This window comes from Arvicola amphibius, chromosome 1 (assembly GCF_903992535.2).
Source record: "Arvicola amphibius chromosome 1, mArvAmp1.2, whole genome shotgun sequence".
Taxonomy (NCBI): Eukaryota; Metazoa; Chordata; class Mammalia; order Rodentia; family Cricetidae; genus Arvicola; species Arvicola amphibius.
In genome coordinates this window covers 28,354,627-28,381,843 of record NC_052047.1, presented here as the reverse complement: position 1 = coordinate 28,381,843, position 27,217 = coordinate 28,354,627, and the positions used below count along the sequence as shown (strand labels likewise).

The 27,217-nt window shown below is 37.4% G+C and overlaps 1 protein-coding gene across 1 annotated transcript in view; it reads right to left on the bottom strand.

Annotated features, from left to right (window-relative positions):
* Positions 1–527: 527 nt before the first annotated feature.
* The window catches only part of Chic2 (cysteine rich hydrophobic domain 2), a 40,887-nt gene continuing 14,197 nt past the window's right edge, over positions 528–27,217 (bottom strand). The window contains exons 2-6 of the mRNA XM_038319305.2: positions 24,498–24,552; positions 24,027–24,182; positions 7,506–7,562; positions 7,284–7,343; positions 528–1,824 (exon numbers count right to left, since the gene is read on the bottom strand). Coding sequence (XP_038175233.1) covers positions 1,774–1,824; positions 7,284–7,343; positions 7,506–7,562; positions 24,027–24,182; positions 24,498–24,552 — 379 coding nt within the window. The 3' untranslated portion in view covers positions 528–1,773. The remainder of the gene's footprint in view (positions 1,825–7,283; positions 7,344–7,505; positions 7,563–24,026; positions 24,183–24,497; positions 24,553–27,217) is intronic.

Here is a 27,217-nt window from a genome sequence, read left to right as displayed (position 1 = left end):
TGAAGCCTGAGTGAGTTCAGCACTGTGTGAATACACAACCATTCCATTTCACACTGAAACACAGAAAACACTGGAGTCTGAAACAGCGTTACTTTGAAGTGTACTACTTACGGCGGGTGGACATACCTACCCTGGCTAAACAAAGGTTAGATAAAGGGGTGAATCATTTAAATCCTTTGTACTCTGAGTGCTTCACAGAGAAGTTTTCTATGAATTCAAGATGTTAAGTTCGTGTGTGTGTGTGTGTGTGTGTGTGTGTGTGTGTGTGTGTGAGAGAGAGAGAGAGAGAGAGAGAGAGAGAGAGAGAGAAAGAGAGAGAAAGACACGTTGGGACACTGTCTTAAGTCAAAGTTTTGACAGAGACAGAGACAGAGACGTTGGGACACTGTCTTAAGTCAAAGTTTTAAAAGACAATTCCTGAAGTCCCATATAGGATATGAGATACTGGCATTTAGCTATTCAAATTTATATAGAAGCACAGTACTTTAGAGAAGTACAAAGAAACACTTTTTAAAAATACAGGTATATAAATTAACAAAATTGGTATTTAAAAGGTTTAATACAGGGAGGAAGGTAGTGGTACCAATTCTTAATACAAATTATTAAACATAGTTTATATAATTTCAAAGTTATTCACATTATTGCTCGATACCACAACTATATGGAACAAGTTCTTGACACACATTAAAACGTGTATAATTTTAAGCTTATAAAAAAAACCAAAGTCTACACATAGGCCATTCAAAAATCTATAGTGTGGAGATATGTACAACCAAACAAAAAAAATACATGTATTTGTATATTTAAAAGTAATAAGCTAATCTGATCTGAACTTAAATATCCAATTTTCAATCAAAATTATATAACTGGATTGAAAGTGAATGGTAGATTGAAAATGGTATTAAACATACCCTTTATTTCTTAGTAACTATCTACTCTATATAACAATACATCAGTGTTGTATATCAGATAATTTTTAATTCTAGAACTTTGATTTCCAAACTATTCAGAAACACATTCATTCCACAATTACGTTAGATGGGAAACATATTTTACTTTTAATTTTAAAAGGGGTAATTCAAACACCATCAAGCACAGCTGCCGTCCCGCCTGTCAACTGGAACTCTGAAGACAGAGGCTACTCTACAGTGAGCTCACAGGGCCCTAGAAACCGCTGCTGCGGGCACACTATTTGTGATGTGTCCCTTCTAGGAAATTTATCACTTTTGAAGAGAGAGACACTGCTACTTCTTCGTAAAGCTAAAGTGTATCTGCCAAGACAGACAGAACATCGGGAACTGTGTGAGAAAGGCTATGTGAGAAAACTTACTGTTTTCAAATAACTACTGTGACAAATTCTAAAGGTAAGGAAAAAAAGTACAAGAGCATGTTAGAGCAGACTAGTATGCTTTTCTTTGTTAAGGAATTGATAAAGGATTGTGTGAACCTTTTTGACAAAATAACAAAGTCTGGCCATTTTTATGCTAAGTTCAAATGTATTTTTTTTTTTGAGAATACAAAAAGTAATCCTTGAAAATCAGAATACATAACAAAAAAGAGCACAATAACTTAAGTATTAAACATCTGTATGAAATAACTTGCAAAGTCTGACAAATATGCACACACAGAACATGCGGTTATTTAAAAAACAAAACAAACAAAAACACCACCCCATTCTGTAGAACCAGCATCATGTCACCAGCAGGAGAGCACCAAGCAAGGCACCATTGGAAAGACAACACACTTGCAAAGTCTCTATAAATAAAGCAAATGCTAATCTGGTCGAAAAATCGGTGTCTTTGGTAAAAATTCTATGAGGATGACCTGTAAAAGGAGAAAAAAAAAGGGGGTTTTAAACAATTTAAAGCAGATTTTTTTTTCTTAACCTTAAAACATGCCATATTCTGCTGTTTAAATTTTTTCCTTTAAAAAAAAAGACATAAGGCTGGGTGATAGTGGCTCATGCCTTTAATTCCAGCACTTGGGAGGCAGAGGCAGGAGGATCTCTGCTAGTTCAAGGCCAGCCTGGTCTACAGAGCGAGTTCCAGGACAGCTAGGACTGTTACACAGAGAAACCTTGTCTCGAAAAACTAAAAACAAACAAGCAAAAAGTCAAAGTGGAAGGGGACTCACTGGGAAGAGCAAGAAGGAGGGGGTTCAGTGAGAGCAGGACAGGGACAAGAGAGGGTAAAGGAGGTGAGCACAAACAAATACATTATCCATGTATGAGAACGTCATAATGAAGCTCAGTAAGTCCAGTTAGTACATGCTAACAAAACACATTTTTTTTTTATTTTGAAAATCCACACATATTTCAAACTTTAATTTTATCCTTTTTAAAGACAGGTCTTACAATGTGACCCTGGTTGGCCTGGAACCCTTTATGTAGACCAGGCTGGCCTTAAAATCATAGAAATCTCTGTACCTGCTTCTAAAGTACTAGCATTAAAGGCATGTACCACCACAACAACCTTAATTTTATCAGTTTTAAAAGACATTTATTTATCTGATAACCCTGAACCTCATTCACTGAGTTTTCTTTTTATTTTTGGACCTTCACCGAGTGTGAAATATTCTTCAATTCTATGGAAAAAAAAAAAAAAACCAACAAAACAACAACAAAAAAAGAGTAAAATAATGGAAGTCTGTTATGGGATATTTGTACACTGTGAAAATGTATGTTAAAAGCTGAATGGCCAATAGTGAGGCAGGAGAAATAGGCAGGACTTCCAGACAGAGAGAGAAGGTGGAGTTGCCAGCCAGAGGGAGAGGAAACAGGATGGGGAATACAGCGTTAAGGTAACTGAGCCACATAAAAGAACACAGATTAAAAGATATGGGTTAATTTAAGTTATAAGAACTAGTTAAGAACAAGGCTAAGCTAAGGCTAAGCTTTCATAATTAATAATAAGTCTCCATGTCTTTTTTTTTTGAGCTGGCACTCCCCCCCCCCCAACCCAATCCTTCTATAGAAGTCCAAGAAGGTAATTAGAGGCAGGTAACATAGGTGTTCCACTTGATACACTAGAGTAGCATGTGTGCATGCCTCAAAGAATGAGAAATACTGAAAACTGAACATAGGGGTTTCAGTATATGCTTCGATGTGAACTAATGATCTAGACCAGTTAGGCACAATGGCTTTGTATGGAAGGCACTTACTTCCAAATCTGATGACCTGAGTTCAAGCCCAGGAATTCCCATGGAGAAAGAAGATAATTCTTTTGGGGTATCCTCTGACCCCCACACATACACTCACATAGATAAAGTAAATCAATGTAAACCAGTTCTAGGACAGTCAAGGCTATATAGACAGACACTATCTTAAAAGAACAAAAGATAAAAACAAAAATCCTAAATTTCGAAGCTTTACCTTTTCTATCATACAGTTTATCTAGTTAATCGCTATTTGTATTAATACTTCTCTTTAAACAACTCAATCCCACAGGTCTTCTCTATGTCCTAGAACTGCTTACATTTTACCGTGGCAGGATGGAGGAGCTCTGTATGACTATTCCCTTTCTTACTCCCTCTGAATCTTTTTAAGAGCTGGAATTTCTAGTTACCCTGCAAGAAGCCTTAGGAGTCACCTTAGGTCATCCTGGCCTAGTACTTACTTAGAAAATATTCACTAGCTAGACTATGTTCTCACTAAGGGTGAGTACTTGTTGAGTGTGCAGCCCTAGTCAAACTACCTCTGTTACTCATCCCACCACAAACATTCAGATAGCATTAAGGAAAGGGAAGGAGAGAGCGGAAGAACCCGAGGAAAGGAGTATCAGGTAACCCTGTCTTCTGGATGTGGCATGCTCCTGCACCTGTGAGATCACAACAGCTATGGCGACCTGCACAAGATTCTGCAGGTTCCAGGCTAGAGAGGGAAGGAACCATGCAACCTCGCCCCTTAACTGAGAAGCTATTGGCAATTCCTAGCTGCTGGGAGAGGGAAAGTCACTTTTCTTCAGGGTATAGGCACTGGTAAGCTACTGGATCAAGTAGATAATCCTATACCAATGCACATGCCAGCAACACTAATTAAACTCAGCAGGTTATTTTAAAAGAGAAAGATAAACATGGAGTGTAGGAGGGGCTGTGTTGGGAAGAAGGGCTCCAGAGAAAGTGGGGAGTAGAAGAAGTTAAGATACTGGGAGGAGGGGGAGTGAACAAAATACATTCTACACGTTTGAAATTGTCCAAGTACTAAAAAAAAGTATGTTTTTGTTTTTTTTTGTTTTTTTTTTTTTAAAAAAAGCGGCTGGAAAGACAGCTTAGTGGTTAAGAGCACTGGCTGCTTTTGCCAAGGACCTGGATTTGCTGTCCAGCACCACGTGGTGGCTCACAACTTCAGCTCTGGGAGATCCAATGCCTGTTTATGGCCTTTGAGGGCACCAGGCACAAATATGGTGCATAGACATACATGCAGGCAAAACATTCATACACATAAAATAAAAATAAATACATCTTTTCAAAAAGTACTTTTTTTCTCCACCCAGCTTATTTGTGCTTGATTTCCCTGTTTCTCGTGCTTGTCACCTATAAATAAATGGCTGGACCAGATGAAAAGATTCTTTGTAGCTCTAAAAGTTAATGACTTAAATGACTTCCAAGTTCTCAGTGGCTAAATATTTTGACATTCAAACATATCTTCCACTGTAATGTTTTTAAATTTCAGGCCCCGGAATGAGCACACCATTTTACAGTACATATGCAAAGTGTAAAACAGTGGCTACTTCTTATTTTTATTATTTTGTGTACATCTGTGTTTTGCTAAATGGATATACATGTACTATTGCGTGCATATACACATGTACCATGAGTATGCCTGGTTAGCACTTAGAAGAGAATTCAGATGCTCTGCGACAGGAGCTCTAGACATTGTGAGCAGACATGGAGGAGCAAGTTTAATAAGTACTCATAACTGATGAGCCAACACTCCAGTCAACATGACTGTTTTTGACACTATCTGAATCTGCTTTAGTTTTGAAAGAACAACGCCCTGAAAATGTGTTCCTTCACAAACCACACACATATTTCATACCTGAGTAACAACAACAACAGTTTTGCATTACTATTTCTTCTTTTTAGATTATCTCTAACAATCAAAATATAACGAAGGGAAAATACTTCGCTTTAACAATCAGAGTTTGTATAAGTAACAGACAAAAGCATATAGAGTTAGAAAGGCTCGACTCATTACATAAGGTAGACTGTGTGTGACTATGATGCTCAAATGAGTTTAAAGCGCGTCTGAAGCTTTGTTTACTCCTATTTCAACTACCACAAACACACATCATTCTAAGAACATCTAAAAATCACCTTAAAAGTCAATTTAAAGTACTTCTGTAGACCTACGGTGTGAAATACAATTCTTTAAAGTGCTTAATTACGTAAAAATCCAAGGTAAATTAAAAAATTTCATGAAGTATACAGTTTAGAATGTTTTAAAAGCTACTAATTTGTTGTTGGACGAAGGCTGGGGCAGACTGACGGGCCACTAACAGTGGTGCTGGGATTTATCTCTACTGCATGTACTGGCTTTTAGGGATCCTATTCTCTTTGGATGTATACCTTGCTCGGCCTAGATGTAATAGGGAGGGCCTTGGACCTTCCACAAAGCAATGTGCCATACCCTCTCTGAGGATTAAATACGGGTGGGGTGGAAGGGTGTGTGGAGGGAATGGGAGGAGGAGAGGGAATTTGGATTAGTATTTTTTTTTTTGAAAAAAACCTAATAAAATAAAAAAAAGAATTGAAAGAATTAAAGAAACAAAAAGCTACTAATTTAATTTTAATGAGAAAATTTCTTAAAGGTAAAAGAAAATCCTGTTCATATGCTGTATGAATCAAAGTTCTTCATAGAGTTCCACTTGGAAATCACATAATTTAGATTTTTCTTTCCTCGGTGCAGGAGATCAAACCCCTTGTGTGGTAGGCATGTGCTCTACCACCAGGTATAATCAGTTTGTTATGAACTTTAATTTTTTTTCCTATCAAAAGTAAATCAAAAAGCATGCAAAAAGTAATTAAAGCTTCAGGTTTAAGCTTGGTGCTCTGGTATAAGAACAAATTATTATTTCATGAAATCCTTGAAATATCCCAAATAGCTATTCCTGTCCTCCCAATGATAGAGCTCTTACCATCAATGATGAAATGACTAGTACCTGGCCAGGTCAACCTCAAATGGGCCACTCAGCTAGTCCCGTTTTATGGTGATAATGAAGCAGCACATGTCTTTCTCACCCTCAAAATTTAACATGTGATCATAAAGGTAAGACCTAAATTACTAAGTTTGTGAACAGAGATAGTTTGGGGGTTGAGGAAAGAACATATAAAATATCTTTGATGTTAAAGGAGAGAAAGGAGATTTGGTTGTCTGATAATGGAAGAGTCAGGAAACTTTTTAACAAATCTTTTATACATATACACAATGAGGGTTATATTGCTTCAAAGAACAGTGAAAATTCCTCAGAAATGCAACACCAGATCCTTCACAAAGCCTGGTTTTAGTTTCAGCAATTATTTCCTTTCTTATATCTTTTTCTTTTAACCTAATAACCTTTCCATGTTTTAAAGTAAAACACTCAAGTTCAAGGAAGAATTAATAAACTCAATTTTTCTTAAAGTATTCTGAACTTTTCAAAAAGAAAAAAAATATTCAAATAAATCAGGGCATCAATAAACTAAAATTCTAAAATGGTTGTGTGTGTGCACATTTATGTATGGGTATCCAAAATCGGTCATGTTTTAAAGGACAAAACAGGTTGGCCAACATCTGTTTATGTTTAAGGTAACTGTACAAAGCAAAGTTCTAGTAACCCTTCGGGAAACCCTCTAAGGCCATGAGGTACACAGGCAGCCAAAGTCTATCTATAAAGGCTTCTCAGGCTCCAACAGCTTGGCTGAAAAGTTCTCTTCCATACTTGGAAACTTGATTAGCATTATATAAAAACGCCATATCTGACGTGCTGCGTAACCAAGGTTGTGGTTATTCTTTATACAGCATCTAAAATTTCACACTCCATCAACACATGTTCAGGCCATTTTATCTTGGCAATTAATTTATTATTTTTCAGAACACAGTGAAGCCTTGTTTTCAAGTCATTCATAACTTTATAAATCAGTCTTGCACATGAAACCCAGGCATCTGTGAACCGTAGAAAATCCTTGCACTCAGGAGATTAAGCTCCTGACACCTTTGCTGATTAATAATCAGGGAAAGAATAAGATCAGAAACAAAATAAATGATCATTTAATAGAGAAGCTCACAAAACAGCCCTTTAACTTACATATTCCATCATGTTGTTCGTTTCACATTTCCTTTTGCTCAGTCTCCAGTGCAAGCACAGCTAGACACGAAAGAGGGCAAAGGAAGAGAAATGAGCTCCGTTTTCCTGGCACAAGACTCACCCATTCGTCCATCTTTCATATTTTCAGCCCAACAAAAGCATCTGTTTCCATACTGTGCAATTCAGGCCCAACAGTACGAAGCTGCTCCCCGCAGCACTCACCTTGTGGTATAACCTATTGTTTTCCCATTCTAATAACTTCTCGATCGATCTTCGTGTCTGGAAGACAAATGAGGGGAAAGTTTACTCTTGACTGGTTTTAGAGAAGCTGTTTTGCAGCTGCTTTTTGTGTGAAAGGGGAAGAAGTATAAGACAAGGCAAGAGTGGTCTGCACTCGCCATGGTCCACACTAAGGCGCAACCTCACAGGAATTTTCCTTTAAATACAAATGCTTACATTTTAAAGTATTTTGAATTTACTAGCCTCTGATTTAAAACTATTAGTCTAAACAGCAAATGTCATTTTATTTACTTAGTTAACTTAAATCTCCACTTCTTTAGGAAACATTTTGCAGTATTTAAAAAGTAATAAAGGTTCCTTAATCTCTATTTTTAAAACAATAATAATTTAAATATTAGTTAACAAAGTATCAATGGCCTTTAGGGTAAATCTTAAAAAACACAAACTACTAATTGAAGGTTAAAAAAGGGGAAATGAGTTATAAAATGAAACTAATTTTAGGATTGTATGACAAAATCAGTTTGATGGTTATTGCAATTTTCAAACAGAGCCAAATTTTTATTTAAAGCAACATAAAAGTGGTATCTGGGAGTAAAATTCTATTCTTAATCCAAGGATACTGTTTCAGGGCTTCCCTCTGTTGCTGCAACATAGACCATACAGCTTGGGGTGTGAATAAAGAAGCTAATGCATGGAGCCAGGTGTCTGGATGAGACTAACTCTCTGCAGGTGCAGGAGTGACACTACTGCTAGGCCATCAACTGCAACTTGATGCAGCTGCAGCTTTCCTGCAAAAGAAGAAGGTGTCTACTGATATTAAATGTGGCTCAACTCTAAGTACGTGCTGATCATCGCATGAAGACTTGAATGCCAACCAAGACTGAGGGATGTGAAAACTGATAGGAACATGCTGGGTTTAAAGTCTGTTACGTAAAAAAGTTAAGATTTATTTAAAGTGTCTACTGTAATCCAGTTCCAGGACTACATTTCAGCATGCTGAACTGCTAGAAAGACACTGAAGTCACATAGGCGCCAATTATAATTCATATTATAGCTAGCATCAAACTACCACGAGTGCTTATATTTTCCGACTTTTATGTCATAAAATCAACTATTTTCTGGCAATAATGTCAATGACTATTACAATTTTTTGAACAGTCTTTTCGGCAAGAATTTTAAAGAAAAAGTGCCCTTGTTAGCAATGCTCAGCAGCCCTCACTTGTCTCTTTGTAAGATAGCCTTTTAGAGGCAGCTCTCCTTTTAAATGAAAATAGGGCAGCAGTTATGGTCACACTTTTTGTTAATTTAGTTGCCAGTCAGCCCCAAATCAAAAGAAAATAAGGCTGCGGAGTGTAATTAACATTCAGTTCAGTCGTTTTGTCCCTTGTCTAGCCCCCAAGCTTTGTTAAAATTGCCATCTGAATGCTGAAGGCTGTAGGGAAATCGATTTGATTCTAATCGCACCATGAAAAGAACATGATCTAACTGCTTTCAGCCCTCCGTAAATCTGTACTAGGTCTTTAGCACAATGCAACTTCCAATTTAAAAAGCACTGAATGTCTCGTCAATGACTTTGTGAAGAAAAAAGAACAAGGAGCAGACATAAAAATTCCAATAGTTGTTTAAGCATTAAAGTTCATTTGCATCACAGCGAACCTGAAAAGGGCTGACCTCTCAAACCGCCTCTCAGGTCTATGAAGTTGTAGCCTTGACAAGCTCACATTGACAGAGCTCATTGACTCTGAAAGGCTACTCTATCAATGGTGAAAAATGGCAATAGTTCTACTGTGAGCGGCATCTGCCTGCCCACCCGCTGCTAAACCAATGGTAAAACCGTTTCAAAACCTGAATCCACCTTGTAATCTTCCTTTCTAGGACCTTTTAATAATAGATTAAGAGTACTATACAATTTGAGGTTTTACTTTTACTGACGATTTAAAAGAAGATGTGGAAAATTAAAGAAATAGGGAGAAAGAAAACTAAAGAAATAGGGAGAAGTAACTTTCGAAGTCTGTTGTTTTATTTTAAAAGTATATAAAAGTAGTTCCTAAAAACTTAACACTACATTCTGCAAATATTTATTACTCAAAGAAAAGACTGGTTATTAGCATATCAAATTACCAGAATGTATAAGCCATGCTATACAGAGAGAACTCTCATTATCATACATACATATATACACATGCACACCTATACATAACATTTACCAACTTAAAAATATTTACTTCTACTTAAATCAAATACCAATATTTGTATAAAAGATAATTACAATGTATGAATGTAAAATTCTAAAATATTTATGTAGGAACTTCAAATTTATTCTTCGCCTCTAATTAGGAGTTTAATGACAGGGTTGGGTATAACTGTATCCCATAATACTAAAAATTATAAAGCAAACAAAGTCTGCTATGCCATATTCTGCATAATCATCTGAATATTCAATATTTCTACGCTGCTCAAGTCTGGAGTAGAGCTGTGAATTAGCACCATCTAATCTTGCTGTAAGACATCTCTCCTGCTTGACAGGTGGAAAAAAGGCACTTGCACGTGCAGCTTAATTAATCACTGCACTTGACATCTCAGTGATTTACAGAGAGGAGCAGGTGAGAACACACAAAACCAGAACGGAGCCCTTGATTTGAGAGGAACGTTTCCAGCACACTAAGGTGACAAGTAAGTGATTCCAGCAATGATTTTTAAAAAAAGTAAAAAAAGAAACTGTGCCACAAATTATTTGTTAGTAACAACAAAAGATCAAATTAAATGAAAGAAAAAAGGCTTAACCATAGAGAATGTTCAATACTATGCAATTATTTTTAGTTCACAAAATCAAAATATATTTTCAAGATGAAGTACAATACCAATTTGGCAGATAGTGGGAGAAAATATGACATTTCAGCATTATAAAAGCATTTCAAAGCTTTTAAACTTCAGTGGGAAGAAATCGCATTTTAGTTACTGTCTTCTAGAAATAAAAGTTAAGCCTTTATGTCCACAGGGTTGTCAGACTCTAATGAAATACTAAAATTCAACACAGCCAAACCTGATATCTATTAACCAGACAAGCAAATCTAATCATATAAATATCTGTCACTTAATTTTAAGTGATTATATTGCCTAGCAAATTCAAAATACTCTAATAGGATCAGAAATATGTGTGTGTGTGTGTGTGTGTGTGTGTGTGTGTGTATGTGTGTGTGTGTGTGTGTGTGTATTGAACATGAAATACCAACAAAACATTATCCTTCTAGGTCATTTCCTAAAATTAAGTCATATTATCTTCCTTAGAAGAATTTAGTGCTTGAGAAAAATACCAGATTGATAGTCATGGGAACTGAAAATCTGTTTAGCTGAAAGAACAGGAGAAAGGGCAGTGCAGGCTCCAGTACAAGTTCCCTCCAGTGGCCTTAATCCTTTTCAGTATCACAGGCTGGGGGGAAAGACAGGTTAGTGGTTCTTTATCAGTGAATCCTCATCCTTCTGCCTAGGCTTAACAAGAAACCTACTTTTATCACATGCAGTCTTGAATTAGAAGAACCGAGACCACCAGCTTACACCACATAAGCAAAACAAGACTTTGTAAGATGCTGTCATGCAGCAGGCCTGAGTTTGAAGGGCAGTTCTCAGCATCTGGATCCCACCAAACTTACTCATCAAAGCTTATTATAAATGACAATTTTTAAACAACAATATCAACATATTTTCATTATACCAGCTTTACAGTTATATTTTTCTCACTGTCGGGTCATTCTAACATAGTTGTCTGGCTCTACTGGAGTGACTAAAACTATTTCCATTACTGAACAGGCATATAGACTTTTGGGTTTATTTTCTGTTGCCTTTGGCATAAATTTTTGATAGAAGCATGGAAGAATCAGAACATAAAAATTACAAAGAAAATTAAAACAAAAGAATTTATAAAATGGCTAAAAGGATGGTTAATCACAATTAATAGCAAATATGGAATACAGTTATACTCTAAAGAAGAATCAATAAGTAATTTAAAGTAAGTTTAAAACAGTAAAACATAAACCACCAAAATCTTAACTACTAACATAAAATTTAGACTTCCTTAAAATTAAAATTCGATTTGAATTTAATTTTTTTAGGGCCTTTGTGTAGCTGTCCCTAAACATTCTATCCTCCTAAGGAATGAAGTAATAATTCCATACACAAGTTCACAATATAAGCCACTAAACATAAATAAGTCTTACAGGACAAGGAGCCAGTTACATCATCTTGAGTTTGTTACCACCATTACTTAATATTCATCACCAGTGATTAATTTATTCAAATCAGTTGTTTGAAAAAATGGTTTTTCAAATTTTTACAGCTATCTACAAAAGTTCAACAACTCAAACCTGCAATTAAAACTTTCTTGAACTGGATTTGTTCACTGTATTAAACACTGTCAAGGCAAATTTCAAATGTTCAATTTCTTATTTAAAACATTTTGAAATTCAAACTGCTAAGTTTGTAATTCGCCAATTAAAATTTAACTAGAATAATGCCTCTAATGCATCCATCAATTATACAAATGGAAATAAGAGAAACAATAACGGTTTGGGGCTATTAAAAGGAAACTGTATAATTTAGAATGGATTACTTCAACTAAAGGGACAATTACTTGAATCACTTCCGTTTGTTCTGGATTAATGTTAAAACTCACATTCCAGTGGTAAACTGAGAATTAAGTATATCTCAGTATCATTATGAATACAAAACCTGTAATTCTCCAAGATAAACAAAAATATGAACTGATTCCACAAAAGAAATTTTAAACAAACTTCCTTCCCGTATGTAAAAATACGTCTTAAAATCTGCATATGAACACTGACCTTCAAAGTGTGGCTGTAGCAAGGAGTCCTGGCCAGCTTTAGGACACGCTGCTATTTGCTACAAGGGAGCATTTGCCCAACAAAAACACCCTCTTCTACAGGGCTCAGGGTGACTTTAAAGGAGCTCAGTAAAGCACATGGCATTTCATCAGGTTAGCAAGTGAAAGTGAATCTTAATTTTTTAAGGTTATGCTGGTACTTCATAGTTTTGAATTTTTCTAAAACAAAAGGGCACGTCAAGCACATCCATAAAATGATGCACAATTTTAAAGGGAATTGATACTTGAGAACAATATTTGAGAAAATTTTGGTGATAAAACTAAAATTTAATTTCATGTAACAGTAGAAAACTAGAAAAACTCTGTGAGTGAAATAACTTCTATTAAGATAAAAATACTATTAAGGAGTAATTATTCTCCTTAAGTATAATTCTGGGTTTTGTTTTGTCTTAGTTACAGATTTAAAAAAGAAAATTATGTAATAAAAAAAAGAATCAGTGCTTAGAACTGACAGTGAGGAAAAACTGCAAAACTAAAACCACCAGATTACAGCACAGCAGAAGAAAGAAGACTGGAAGCACCAGGTATGTGTGGGTTGTCACTCAGGATCTAAGCACACCGGTGCTTTCCTTCCAACAAGACTGTTAGGCAGTTTGGACTACTTTCATCTTATATACAAAAATGGAATCTTCCAGAGGACAAGAAGCTTAGGGCTCCACTAACGTGGTGCAGCGATCTAGAACCAAGGTTACAGAGCTAACTCCCTCACGCTTCCATCCCAGGACAGAGCTGTGAGGATGTGAAGAGTATGTTTCTGAAATGACCCTAACAGAAATGTTTACTACTACATGCAAGTTACCTAAGCTACTAACTAAGTTACCACCTTAAATAAGCAACTCACTCTAAAAGTATGATTAATATATTCAAGAAAAAGAGGAGAAAAATAAATGAAAACAGAATTTCAGAATCCACTAATTCTAGTCAGAGAACGTGTTAAGAAAATAAACTGGAGCCGGGCGGTGGTGGTGCACCCCTTTAATCCCAGCACATGGGAGGCAGAGGCAGGCGGATCTCTGTGAGTTCTCTCTCTGAAATGGAGGCCAACCTGGTCTACAGAGGACGTTCCAGGGCAGCCAGCACTGTTACAGAGAAGCCCTGCCTTGAAAAAAACAAAAACTAAATAAACAAAAAAGTTGGGCTGAGTTGAAGGCGGCATTATCTTTGACCTGTGGCCTATGCAGGTGTATGTGTGAGTAGGAACACACATACACACACACACACACACACATCAGCACTGGGAAAAACACATGCTCTAAGGATTCTAACGTGTGCTCACACAGCAAGCACTGAGTCTCAGTCAATCTCTCTGTCTCTTTCTGTGTCTCTCTCTGCTTGCAGATCAGAGCATTCTCAGGTCCCCCTCCAGCCCCATGCCTCTCAGCCACCATGCTCCCTGCCATGACGATAATGGACTAAGACTGTAAGCAAGACTGAAACTGTAGGCAAGCTCCCAATGAAATGCTTTCTTTCACATGAGTCAACTTGGTCATGGTGTCTCTCCACAGCAATAGACCAGTGACTAAGAAGAACTCAATAAACAAATTCCCCAAACCAAACCTTACAAAGTAAAACAAAGTCTGGTATGGTGGTATGCATCTATAATCCCAGCATTTAGGAGGTAAAGACAAGATTGGAAGTTCAAGGTCAACCAGCACTATTTAAACTATACAAGATAGACTCTATGTATGTATGTATGTGTGTGTGTATGTATGTATGTATGTGTGTGTATGTATGCATGTATGTTTGTATGTGTGTATGTATACATATGTATATATATGTAGAGATACATATATATGTGTGTATCTATCTATTTAAAGTAAAATAAAAGAGGTAAGATGTAGCTTAATGGAAAAATACTTATTTAGTATGAGCAAAGCCTTGGGTTCCATCTTAAAGCTTGCAAAAATTTTTTAAAAAAAAGCAAGCATAAAAAAATGACATGGAAGCAAAAAGCCATGACTGATTCTTAATTGTGCATAAACTCTCAGATCATATTCTACCACTGAGTGAAGTCAGGAACCTGGAAACAGAAACTGAAGAAAAGTCATGGAGAAATCCTACTTACCGGCTTACCCCACCCCATGGATTATTCAGTCTGTTTTCTTATACCATCCAAGACCACCTGTCCAGAAACCTGGACCCTTCCATATCAATATCAATCAAGAAAATGCCCCCACAGACTTATCAACAGGTAAATCTTATAGAGACATTCGCATTTGGGTCCAAATGACTCAAGCTTGTATCAAGTTAACATAAAACATTAACCAACATAATAACAAAATTCTGTCTCGAAAAGGAAATAAAACAGGTAGAAGCTGATGGGAGAGGACCCAGGAAGAGACTTTCTGCCCGAGATTGAGGTAGAAAACAGAAAGAGAAAGGGATTCTGGTCATGCTTTTGTCTTTCTGTTTCAACAGCATATTGGTATGAAGTACTGTGTCTGTAGGTGTTAGTGTGTTTTATTTCTTCCTGTTATTTAAAAATGATCTTTCCCAGAACACCCACTCTTTCTGGACTCCATCACTGCCAAACCTCCAAGTCTTTAGTTGTGATTACTAGTTTCTCATTGGAGACCGTGGGGAAAAAGTGCAGTGTTGAGTCTGAGTACAGACCAGTGATACAAGAGAAGGGAAGAGCGGGAGAACACAGGAAGTTGGGTGAGCAATAGAGGTGGGGGAGGATCTAGAAAGACTTGGGGGAGGGGAAATATGATCAAAATATACTGTATAAAAAAATTTAAATTGCTGGGTGGTGGTGGTGCATGCCTTTAATCCCAGTACTTGGGAGGCGGAGGCAAGTGGATCTCTTTGAGTTCAAGGTCAGCCTGGCCTACAAGTGCTAGTTCCAGGGCAGCAAGGACTATTACACAGAGAAACCCTGTCTCAAAAAAACAAAAACAAAAATACAAGCAAACAAACAAAAAATTTAAATAAAAAATATTATAAAGATTTATTTTTAATTATGGGAGTGGCACATGAATGTGGGCACGCTGAATGCAGGTGCCAGTGAAGAGCAGAAAAAGGCCATCCGACATCAGAGTCCCTGGAGCTTACGTTACAAGTGGTTGTGAGCTATGTGACATTGGTGCTGGGAAACAGATGCAGGTCCTCTGCTCTTCACTACTGAGCATCTTCCAGTTCCTAAAAGTCGAGTTCTTCCTCAGTGAAAAATGGCCCTGTATTATTCTCTTTTACAATTAGGTTTTTGTAGATGATTTCTGTCTTTACATTGGAGACTTCAGTTCTAGACTGAATCAAGCATCAATAAAGTTCATAATCTTCACAGGATCATGAGCACTGACATTCTCTGTAGGATATGACACACATACATACACATAAAATAAATCTCAAAAAAAACCATTAGTTTTTGTAGTTGTTAACAAATTGAACTTAAAGTTTACATGAAAAAAAATAAGCCTCCAAAAAAATCTTGAAAAGAACAAAATTCCACAGTTAATGTAGCTTAGTTGATATAGTCCTGCCTAAGTTGCAGGAAACAGAGTTGGCTGCCCAGCTCCTGATAAACCAGGTACAACAAGCAACACATGCTTGTAATCCCTGCATTGAGAGATGGAGGCAAGAGCAGAGGGGTAAGGTCATCTACTACATAGGAAGCTCAAGGCTAGTCTGGGCCACATGAAGAGTCCATCTAAAAACAGGGGAGTCACCTCACTAAACATTAAGCTAAAGTAAACAAGCTATAGTAAATAAGACAGTGTGATATTAAGGTCAACACAAATGGAACATAGTGAAGTCCAAAAAGCGATCCATACAAATATGATAATTGCCCATTAAATATTAAAAGAATAGTCTTTTAACAGAAGGTACTATAAAGCCTAGAGAGTCATATGCCAAAACATGAACTTTGATCTCCTGTCAAAGCTACAGACTTAGTTGACTTCCTAGGGGAGGCTTTACCCTCTCTTAGGAAGTGGTGGTGGGGAACAGGTGGAGAGGAGGGAGGGAGAGCTAGGATTGGTATGTAAAAAAAATATATATATATAAACATAAAAAAAGCTATACACAAAATGGAGGAGAGATAAAAAATCTTCACAATTTTGCCTTAGGCAAAAATATTAAATATGATAATAAAGGCACTATATTTTTCTTTTCTTTTTTTCCAGACAAAGTTTCACTGTAAAGCCCTGGCTGTCCTGGAACTCACAGAGATATGCCTGCGTCTGCCTCCTAAGAGCTGGAATATGTGCGCCTGGCATAAAAGCAATTTTTTTTAACTGATGAACTAGATGTCACCAAAATCAAAACTTTGGCTCTGCCAAAGACACAGTTAAGAGAATAGGAAAGACCAGCTATATACTAGAAAAATAATACTGACATATATCTAACAAGGTACTAACATCAGGATTACATTAACCATTCTTAAGCCTGGCATAGTAGTGTATGCTTTATACTTTCAACACTCGGAAAGTTGAGGCAGGAGAATCCTAAGTTCAAGCTTCAATTGGGTTACATAATAAGACCCTGTCTAAATTCAACAACAACAACAAACAACCATTTTTAAAAAGTATGACATGGGGGCTGGAGATATGGCTCCGTAGTTAAGAGCACTGACTGTTCTTCCAGAGGACCCGGGTTCAATTCCCAGCACCCACATGGCAGCTCACAACAGTCTGAAGATCCAGTTGCAGGGGATCTGACACCTTCATACCAATGCATATGAAATAAAGTTAAACAGACCATAAAAATATATTTTAAAAAAAGTATGACATTCAAGGTTGGAGAGATAGCTCAGAGGTTAAGAGCATTTGCTGCTCTTGCAGAGGACTGGGGTTCAGCTCCTAGTAACCACATGAGGTTAATGACTACATGTTAACTTTGGCTCCAGAAGATCTGATACCCTTTTCTGGCCTCCATAGGTTCCTGCATGCATGTTATACACATAAATTCATATAGGCAGGCGCACGTGCACACACACCCACACACAAAAAACAAATCTTTAAAATATTAAAAATATTAACTTTCATATTCTCTGTTCTTCAGTGCTGGGATTCAAAACCAGGGCCTTCTAAAGGCTAAGTAAGCACTTCATCACTAAAAACCATTCCCATCCCAACAAATAATCATTTTTAAATAAGCAAGGTATCCTTTCCTTGGAGTCTGCTGAGGACAGGAATTGTAAAGGCAAATATGCCTAGAAGTCTATGAGGCTACATATAAATTGGCTGTAGGTAGGGTCTCAAACCAAAGGGAGCACACAGCTGGTCTAAAAATAAAGTGTCTATGTCTAAGATGAAATCAAACTCTACTTGTGTAAGAGATAGGACTTGTTCAAAGCAAACAGTGACATAATCCTCCAGATGACAAACTGAACAAAGTCAGTGTAATCTGGGATTACCAGGGCCCATGGAAACAATGGCATGAACTGTATCAAATTCCAAAGCAAACTTCCTACTAAAGCCATTGGATGAGAATCTGTGTGATGCTATATCCCTCAAAGATTGAAACTAATGACAAATAAATAAAAATGGGTTTATACTTTAAAAAAAAAAAAGTAAAAAGACTGGGCATGATGACATGTGGCTTTAATCCCAGCATGTGGAAGATCATGGTAGATCTTTCTGTTTGAGGCCAGACAGAGTTACACAGTAAGACATCATGTCAAAACCAGAGGGGCAGAGGGCAAACTTTATCTTTTATTTCTTGCTTTGTTTTATTTTTGTGATGCTAGAGGCTGAAGGCTTGCACATAGTAGGAAAGCACTCTACCACTGGGCCACGTCACACAGTCCCCAATACTGCAAAAGGAAGATACACAAGTGGCAAATAAACTATTATTACTTACAAAGATATGTCATGACATATCTATCAGAACGAATGCCATTTCTAAACATTACCAAGTCCTGGTAAGGACTCCGAGCAACTGCAACTCCCATAAAATGCTTGTTTGAATACAAAATTATTTGCCCACTTTTGAAAAGAGTTTAGAAGTTTCTCATAAAGTACACAATTATAGTATAGGACCCAGTAATTCTACTCCTATATCCACAGAAAAATAAAGCAAGCCTTACTCAGAATCACCAAAACCACATGCCATCCTACATGAGTGGATAAACAGACTGTGAAAGGAACATCCATACAACAATGGAGTATATATAATGGAAACTGTTCATAATAAAAAAAGGAATAAACTACTAGTACATGAAACAAAACTGGTAAATTTCAAATGAGCTGAGTTAAAACGAAGAAGTCGGGATAAAAAGACTAAATGAATAAGCTGGATAATTTCAATGACATAATACTCTAGGGATATATCAATGACCACCAGTACAAGGAAGGTTTTTGGAAAACTCTGTTATATACTTTGATTATTGGTAGCTTTGTAAATATATATATTATAAATTATAAAGCTTTACACTAAAAATTGATTTATCAAAGATAACTTTCAAAAACAAAGAAAGGTAGTCTTAAAGGAAAGGCAATCTAAAAGATATAAAAATAATAACACATAATAATAGTTTGTGAACATGGTCTCTAGAACAAAAGCTACATCAGGGAAAATCAAGTTATTAATTCTTTTTGTTTGTTTGTTTGTTGGCTTGGTTTGATTTGAGACAAAATCTCACAATGAAGCCCTAGCTGGCCACTTTCTATATAGGCCAGGTTGGCTTCAAACTGAAAGATCTGCCTATCTGCTTGTCTCTGCCTCCTGAGTGCTGGGATGAAAAGTGTGCATCATGTATAGCTGGCAATAAAGTTCTGTGTTTTGGTTTTGCTTTTCAAGACAGGGTTTCTCTGAGAAACAGCCTTGGCTGTCCAGAAGCTCACTTTGTAGATCGGCATGCTGGCAACAAGTTTTAAGGCAAAGCAGTTTAGTTACCTAAATATGTGAGAAAGATGAACTTGGAGCCACACAATAAAGTATGTTTTGGCCCTGATTTATACTGGAGTCAAGAGACAATCACAGCCATCTAAACAAATTCTGTGTCACAAACACAGAGACAAGAGAGGTTCAGATAGCACTTTGGCCCATTTTTAAAATTAATGCCTTAAATCAAGGTAGGCAGGTGTGTGCGTCTCTGCATGTGGTCCTGGCGATTGGGCCTTGCAATCATGGGCAAGTGTTCTACCACTAAGCTACATCCCTACCCCATCCCAAGGCTTCTCACACCACCACCACCAGCACCACCACCAGCACCAGCACCAGCACCACCACCAGCACCAGCACCAGCACCACCACCAGCACCACCATCACCACCACCACCAGCACCACCACCACCACCAGGTTTCTCTATGTAGCCCTGGCTATCCTGGAATTCGCTCTGTAGACCAGGCTGTTCTCAAATTCAGAGATCCACCTGTCTCTGCCTCCTGGGTGCTAGGATTAAAGGTATGCGCAAACACCACCCAACCCCTCAAGGTTTCTTAAGAAGGAACATCTAGATAGAACTGTCAGAGTCCCCAAAACCAACAGGAATAAAAATACATCTTGATTTGTAACCTCTAGTGGAAATGTACTTTATTTCCTTTGGCTATGCATGTATGCACCGAACTATAGTGACCAAACAGGAACGGTGCTTTGACTGCTTGCAGAATCAGATTCTTCCCATCAGACCCATTACTATGAATCTGCTACTTTATTTTTATACATTAATAAGAACAACTTGATAAATTTGCTTTAAAGCACTTAGGTTTCTTGGGTTGTTTGTGGGGTTTTTAGAACAAGCAAAGTTATTTTTAGAGTAAGTCAAGACAGAAGGACAAGCCCCACTGCTGGGACCTGGGCCTACAGTCTTGGTCTACCATCTATCTTTATCTTGTCTACCCTGTGGGTGGTCACTTTCCTGGAATGGATAGAAACTTCCACAGATGTCGTCTTTACCCACAATTCATGTTACAATTAGAAATGCATTAGATCTAGGGTCACATATAAAAGTATAATTACTACACAGCTGAGCACAACGGTTACTATGCTCTTCAGGAAGGGGCTCCACAGGGGCCAAATGGAACCTGCTGAGACTAGCTTTGTTTTCCTCAGAATCCTGTGCTTCCTCTTATTTGGTTCCTTTGGCTGTCTTATATCCCACCTGTAAGCACTTACTTGTATTTCCCTAGCATTAGTTTTAACAATATCATTTCCCCTCCAAACCCCAAGGATTTGAGACTCAGTTAACCAGGGAATGGGTGATGACTGATTTAGCGGCTTCTGCTAAAAGAGGATTGTCATTGGTTGGACTCTTCTTGAGTCCTGTTATGAGGGGATAGATAAATGGGACATCCAATCTGTCCAGGGGTTCACAGTGAATAAAGATCATAATAGCAGTCTAGAGTTGACATACTCTGGCCAACATTTTTTTTATGTTAAGGCCTGGAGTGCACTATAGCTTTTGCCTTTCTTTTATGAAACCCTCCTTCCCTGTCTTGGGCGAGCTCATCCATAGCTTACAAATTACCAGTCTGCTGTCACTGTCACTCACCGAATGGTATTTTGTGATGTCCTCAAAATAATCTTAAAAAAACTCTCCAGTTTCATATCTTAGTTGTTTGATAGATAACTGGTTTCTTTGCAGTCTAAAATATTTTATTTAATGAAATACTTAAGATATATTAAATATTACACTAAGATAGTATTTATAGGCTTCTTTAGACTACCAAAGTGGCCCATGACAAATGAAGGGTTGGAAATTCCTAATATTCTGTCTCCATCTTACAAAGGTGCTTTAATACTCTCCATAATCCATGACATGTTACAGAATAGTTTATACTCAAAGTGGATGAATATATAGCTTCTTTTAAGCAATTTCTTTATGTATACTAGAACTCCGTAACTGTTAAATACATTAAACAGGTCATGTACCTGTAATCCTAGCACATGGGAGGCAGAGGCAGGAAGATCAGGGGTTCACAGACATCCTTATCCAATGAGTTTGAAGCCAGCCTAGGCTACATGAGACCTCTCCAAATTCAAAACCCAAACAGAAAACGTTACATAAACAAACAAACAAACAAATAAAATAAATGTCCACCTGGTCACATATACAGATAAGAGATCTTGAACCAGAAAGTACATACTAAACAGGTCACACTTCCTGAAGCGACAGATAACTTACCTTAAAGGGAAAAAAAAGCACCCTTTACATTTCAAAATAAAAGGATCTCATAGTCATGTCAATGTTTATCAAACTGTGTAGCAGTATAAGATGTTCACCTCTGTCTTCTAAATATACCATCCACATATTAAAATATTTCATTTTATTCATTTAAAAAGTAAAAGGAAGGGAGAGATGGAAGGTGGGAAAGGAAAAGAAAAAAATCTTGAAAATTAACAGAACGGCTAGATCCAAAGGGTAAAGCTCATCGAACTTTTGGGTTCCACGTCAGCAAACAGCAGCCACTCAAACACTGGCAACGCCTCAACAGTGGAAGACAGTGGGAGGGCCTCAGCCAAACTGACGGCAAATGCTATTGTGAGTCCAAAGGCTGCCAGAGACAGATTTTTTTTTTTTTTTTTTTTTTTGGTGACCTAGAGACAATCTGGCAAAAAAAATATGGGGGTGAAAAGGGGCTTAAAGAAAGTAGGGTCAGCAAAAAAGTCCTGGTCACATCCACTCAATCAATGCCCCACTTAAAGGTGGGAGAGAACTGACTCCAGTGGTCCCTCTGACCTCCAGTACCTACACTTCTCCAGCTCAACACACTAATAATAAACATTTTTAAGAAATGTAAATATATCAAATGTTATAATAAATACATAATTCTATTATAAAGGCATCAAGTTCATTCTATCAATAAAATATATTAGCTTAAATTTTTCAATAGAGTATACCCCTAACTTTATAATAGAAACCAAGTAATAAATTCCGTTTCCTTGCCATTATTTGCCACCAAAATTAAATGTTTCGATAGAAAAATAGTCAAGTCCACTTGGCTGACTGGCCCTCCCACCTTCCAGCCCACTTTTGGTTTTCCAGGCTGGCCTTAACATACTATGTCACGGTATTCACAATCTTCCAGTCTCAGCCTCTTGAATGCTAGGATTTCATATGTGAATTACCATACATGGCTGAATATTATTTCCATTTCATATGTATATCTATATTTTAAGATAACAAAAACAAGGGTGCTATGTTGGGCATGGTGGCACATGCCTAGAGCATTTGGGAGGCAGAGGCAGAGGCAGACAGAACTCTTTGTTCAAGGCTAGCCTGATCTACACAGTGAGTTCCAGGCCAGTCAAGTCAACAGAGTAAGACAATATCTTTAAAAAAATAACAACTTTTAATTTGCATTATTTTGGTATATCTATAGCCAACATCCTGAAATATTTTCATTATAAGCAGTGAAAATCAAGTCTTTGGATTATTTTTCCTAATCACAGAGTCGGTGTATATTCATTATAGAGAACCTATAAGGTATAAAATTTAAATGAGCTCCCTATTATCTACTGTAACCATTTTATTTCCTCTATGGGTACTCTCATACTAGTAATGTTAATCAGTCCTTACTGACAACTTCTATTATGGGCTGGGTTTGAAGTATCCTTCTAAAAGCTCATACATTAGGAACTAGAGAGGTGACCTGGTGGTTGGGAACAGTGGCTGCTCTTGCAGAGAACCAGGGTTCAATTCACAGCACTCACAAGCACCTGTAACTCTAGTTCCAGGGAATCTGACGCCCTCTTCTGATCTCTACTGACACCAGGAACACATGTGGTTCCTATAATGCATACAGCCAAAACACTCATATACACAAAGTAAGATTTTAAAAAGTAAACAGAGAGCTGTGGCAATAGCTTAATCAATGCTAGAGCACTTGCTTGGGAGATCCTGTACACTGAAAGTTGATTTGGAGAATAAGGAATATGACCTAATCAATGAATTATTCTGAATATGATGCATTCTGAATATGATGACCTTTGGAGAGTGTTTCAAATATCTAGAGATGGGAGCTAGTGGAATGGGTAGGGCTTTGTTCTCAGGACTACATCTTATTCCAATCCCCTCCTTCCCTCTCTGATGCCTGGCAACTGTAAGGCAAGCAGCTCTGTTCGGCTACCATGACATTTTTGCTTGGACAGGCAGAGAAGTAATAGAGCTAGCTAGCACTGCAGTTCATGGACTAAAATCTCTAAAACCATGAGCCAAAGGATCTATTTCCTCCCTTGAATGGTTTCTCTTGTATATGAAACAGCATCGAAGCTGACAGAATTTCTCATATGCTGTTTGGCTAAAAGCTTTGTAAATAAGATTTCATTGTGTCCGTACAACAATTCTATTCAAATCATAGGTGAATATTAACATTTACAGTCTTATCATCCAGATTTAAAGAGGTTAAGAACTATGCCCATAGACACAGGGAAGAGGTAGAGTTGAACCCAGCGTCCATGAACACTGTACCACTCTAGTCCATAACTAATGAACACAGAGTGCTGCATTCTTCTTTGGCCACAATTTCCTAATGCACAGAAATTATGAATAGTTTCCTCATAGCATTTTATAACATTTGAATATATAATTAATCTTGCTTTAACCAGATCAGATTATTTTTGTATAGTATTTGAAACAGTGTGATTCATTAAACAGAAAAAAAAGTAAACATGAGACTTGTTTCACACTTCTAAAGTAAATTAAAAGATGTAATTCAACTTACTCTTTTACTGAGGCAAATAACTGGCCACATACTGCAGCCTAACGTGCAGCAGCAGCACAGGCAGCCACAAAGCAACCACCGTACATTCACAGGAAGATTCTTCCTGAGACAGCTGTTCACTCTGTTGATGCTGGCTTTAAATTCTTCAGGAGCTACCTACAGGACAGTAAGAAATGTAACTGAGATGCTGAACGACAGAAATGGGACTCAGCACACATTTTTCTAATTTCTAAGGAAAACTAATTTGAGATATATAAACAGCAGATCAGTAAGAGAGACACTGGGCAGTGGTAGCGCACACCTTTAATCCCACGGAGGCAGAGACAGGTGATCTCAGAGTCTGAGGCCAGCCTGGTCTACAGAGAGAACATTTCAGGACAGCCAGGGTTACACAGAGAAACCCTATCTCGAAAACCAAAAACAAAAGAGAGAGAGAGAGAGAGAGAGAGAGAGAGAGAGACTGAGACTCACCTTTCCAGTTAATGAAGATGGGAATTCTGATTCAAATTTGTTGCTCAGTCCAAATCTATTAAAAGAAAAATGTTATTATATAACACTGAGGCAACAAAAGTTTGAACTACCTAACTTAAAGGTGAAATGAACAGAATGTGGACCTTCCACAGAGTGTCTAAGACAGAATTAAGGTCTAAGACAAAATTAAGGTCTAATTACAAAATGTAGCATGTAATGACTTTTCCAATGGAATCAAAACTTATATGATGGACAATTAAATAACCAGCAATATATAAGCAAAAGAATGAGTAAAGAATGGTTTATTTCATTTGAGCTATTACGTATACCTTAAAAGCATCAAAGCATATTTTAATCAGATAGCAAATTTTCTAGCTTTCACTGTTTTGAATTCATAGTGCATTTTGTCTTTTAAATACCAAACTACAAGATCCCAACTGCTTCCATTTATTTCACTCTAGAATGAAAATTGTAAGATAGGAACATTTTATAATGATATTAATTGCACCTGATAATGTATTACAGCTAAAACCACATACACCAGACAAGACAGTCCATTAAGCAAGCCCATTACTTGACCAACTGACTAGGACTCTGAACTCTGGACAATGAGCCCACAAATGAGCATTTGCTTTAAGATCACTTCATCCCAGCACCAGCTAGCAGCACAGGGGGTGGTAGGACCTAACAGGGCTATGCAACTCAGACAGGGTTTTTTTTCTCTTGACATTCCTGAATATAAGGTATTAATAAATATATGGTGTCACTGGTAAGGGCTGAAATATACAAAAAGGACTTAAGTTTAAGCCAAAATGCAGTGAAATTGTGAAGCCTGAAAGTCAAGAACAAACAGCCAAACTGTCCAGTGAAGGAGTAGTCAGCAGTCCACACTGCAACAGCAGAGCAGGATGATCAAGTACACAAACCACCACAATAGGGCATTAGACCAGGAGCAGAAGACAGTACAGAGAAAGAGTAAAACCGCTCAAGTCCATGCCTGTGTGCATGTCTGTGTGAAGGTGTCAGATCCCCTGGAACTGGAGTTATAGACAGCTGCGAGCTGCCATGTGGGTGCTGGGAGTTGAACCTGGGTCCTCTGAAAGAGCGGCCTATGCTCCTAACTACTGAGCCATCTCTCGAGCCCCATCCCCCAAAGCATTCTTAAATAAAATCCTACTTCTTAAATCCCCTTAAGTACTTTTGTTTTCTATAATCTAATAAAGCCTCATCATTCACTTTTTGTTGTTGTTTTTTTCAAGGTTTTGGAGCTGTCCTGGAACCCTCTTTGTAGACCAGGCTGGCCTTGAACTCACAGAGATGTGCCTGCCTCTGTCTCCCAAGTACTGGGATTAAAGGTGCACACCACCACTGCCTGACCATCATTCATGTTTAAAAAAAGAAAAGAGAGAATCAACTCTTTTTTTTAATTTTTTTTTATTTTATGTGCATTGATTGGTGTTTTGCTATTGGTGTCAGGTCCTTTGGAACTGGAATTACAGACAGTTGTGAGCTGCCATGTAGATGCTGGTAATTGTAAGAGTAGCAGTGCTCTTAACCACCGAGCCATCTCTCCAGCCCCCATCATTCACAGTTTTAAGATTACATAATGATAGTGGCAAAGGCTCCCAATATAATCCTTAATGAAAAGACACAAAAAACTAAAACATTATTACCTAAATTTTAATTTAACTATTGACTTATGGAAACTAAAATCAAATCCATCCAAATACTAATGGTAGCTAATCCTGGATAATGAAGATTATGGATGGCATATTTTATTTTTATGTTTTCCATGACTTTTCTAATAAAATCTATTAGTATTTAAGACTAAATTTAAGGACTAAGGATAGGACTGGGGACATTAGCCTGAGTCTGAGTTTGGATCCCCAGAACACACATTAAACGTCAAGCACAGCACCTGTAAACACAGCACTGGGGATAAAAGAGAAGAAAGCTCAGGAGCTCCAGGTTCAGTGAGTTTCTATCTCAGAAAACAAAGGCAGAGCAAGAGCAATACGGGAGATGCCACGTCTACCTCTCGCCTCTGTGTGTTTACATACACACCACATAAAAAGTACATATAACACATGCACACACACACACTCCACTGTACAACTGTATACTACATTTTAAAAGTACATACAACACACACAATACACATAAACACACACAAGAAACAGAAAGAAAAAACCTAGGAACAACTACACACAAAAAAAGAAGAGCACTTTTGCATCTTAGTAATCCTAAATTTCATTTTCTGCTTCACTGGGAAATACAACTTCCTAATATTTAAGTAATCTTTATGCCTTTCTTTATAATTAGAAGAATTAAAATATTAAGAAAAATAGATGATGAGAGAGTTTTGTTTTTAAGACAGAATAAGAAAATGTATGTTCAAGAGATATACCTATATTCAGAGATAATTCCAGTAGCCTAAGAGTGTATTTCAGGGCTGGGAATATAGCTCAGTTACTAACACTCATGAAGTTGCCTAGCATACATTTAGCCCTGAATTCAATCCCTAGCACTACATAAAGTAGGTGTGGTTACACACCCGCAATGCCACAACTCGGGAAGTGTGGGCAGGAAGATCAGGAATTCAAAATCACCTTCAGCTACAGAGGGAGTTCATTGTCCAGCCCAAGCTACGTGAGAACCTGTCTTAAAAAAAAGAAAAGCCAACCAAAAGCAAACAAATGAGTATATTTAAAGGTTTATTT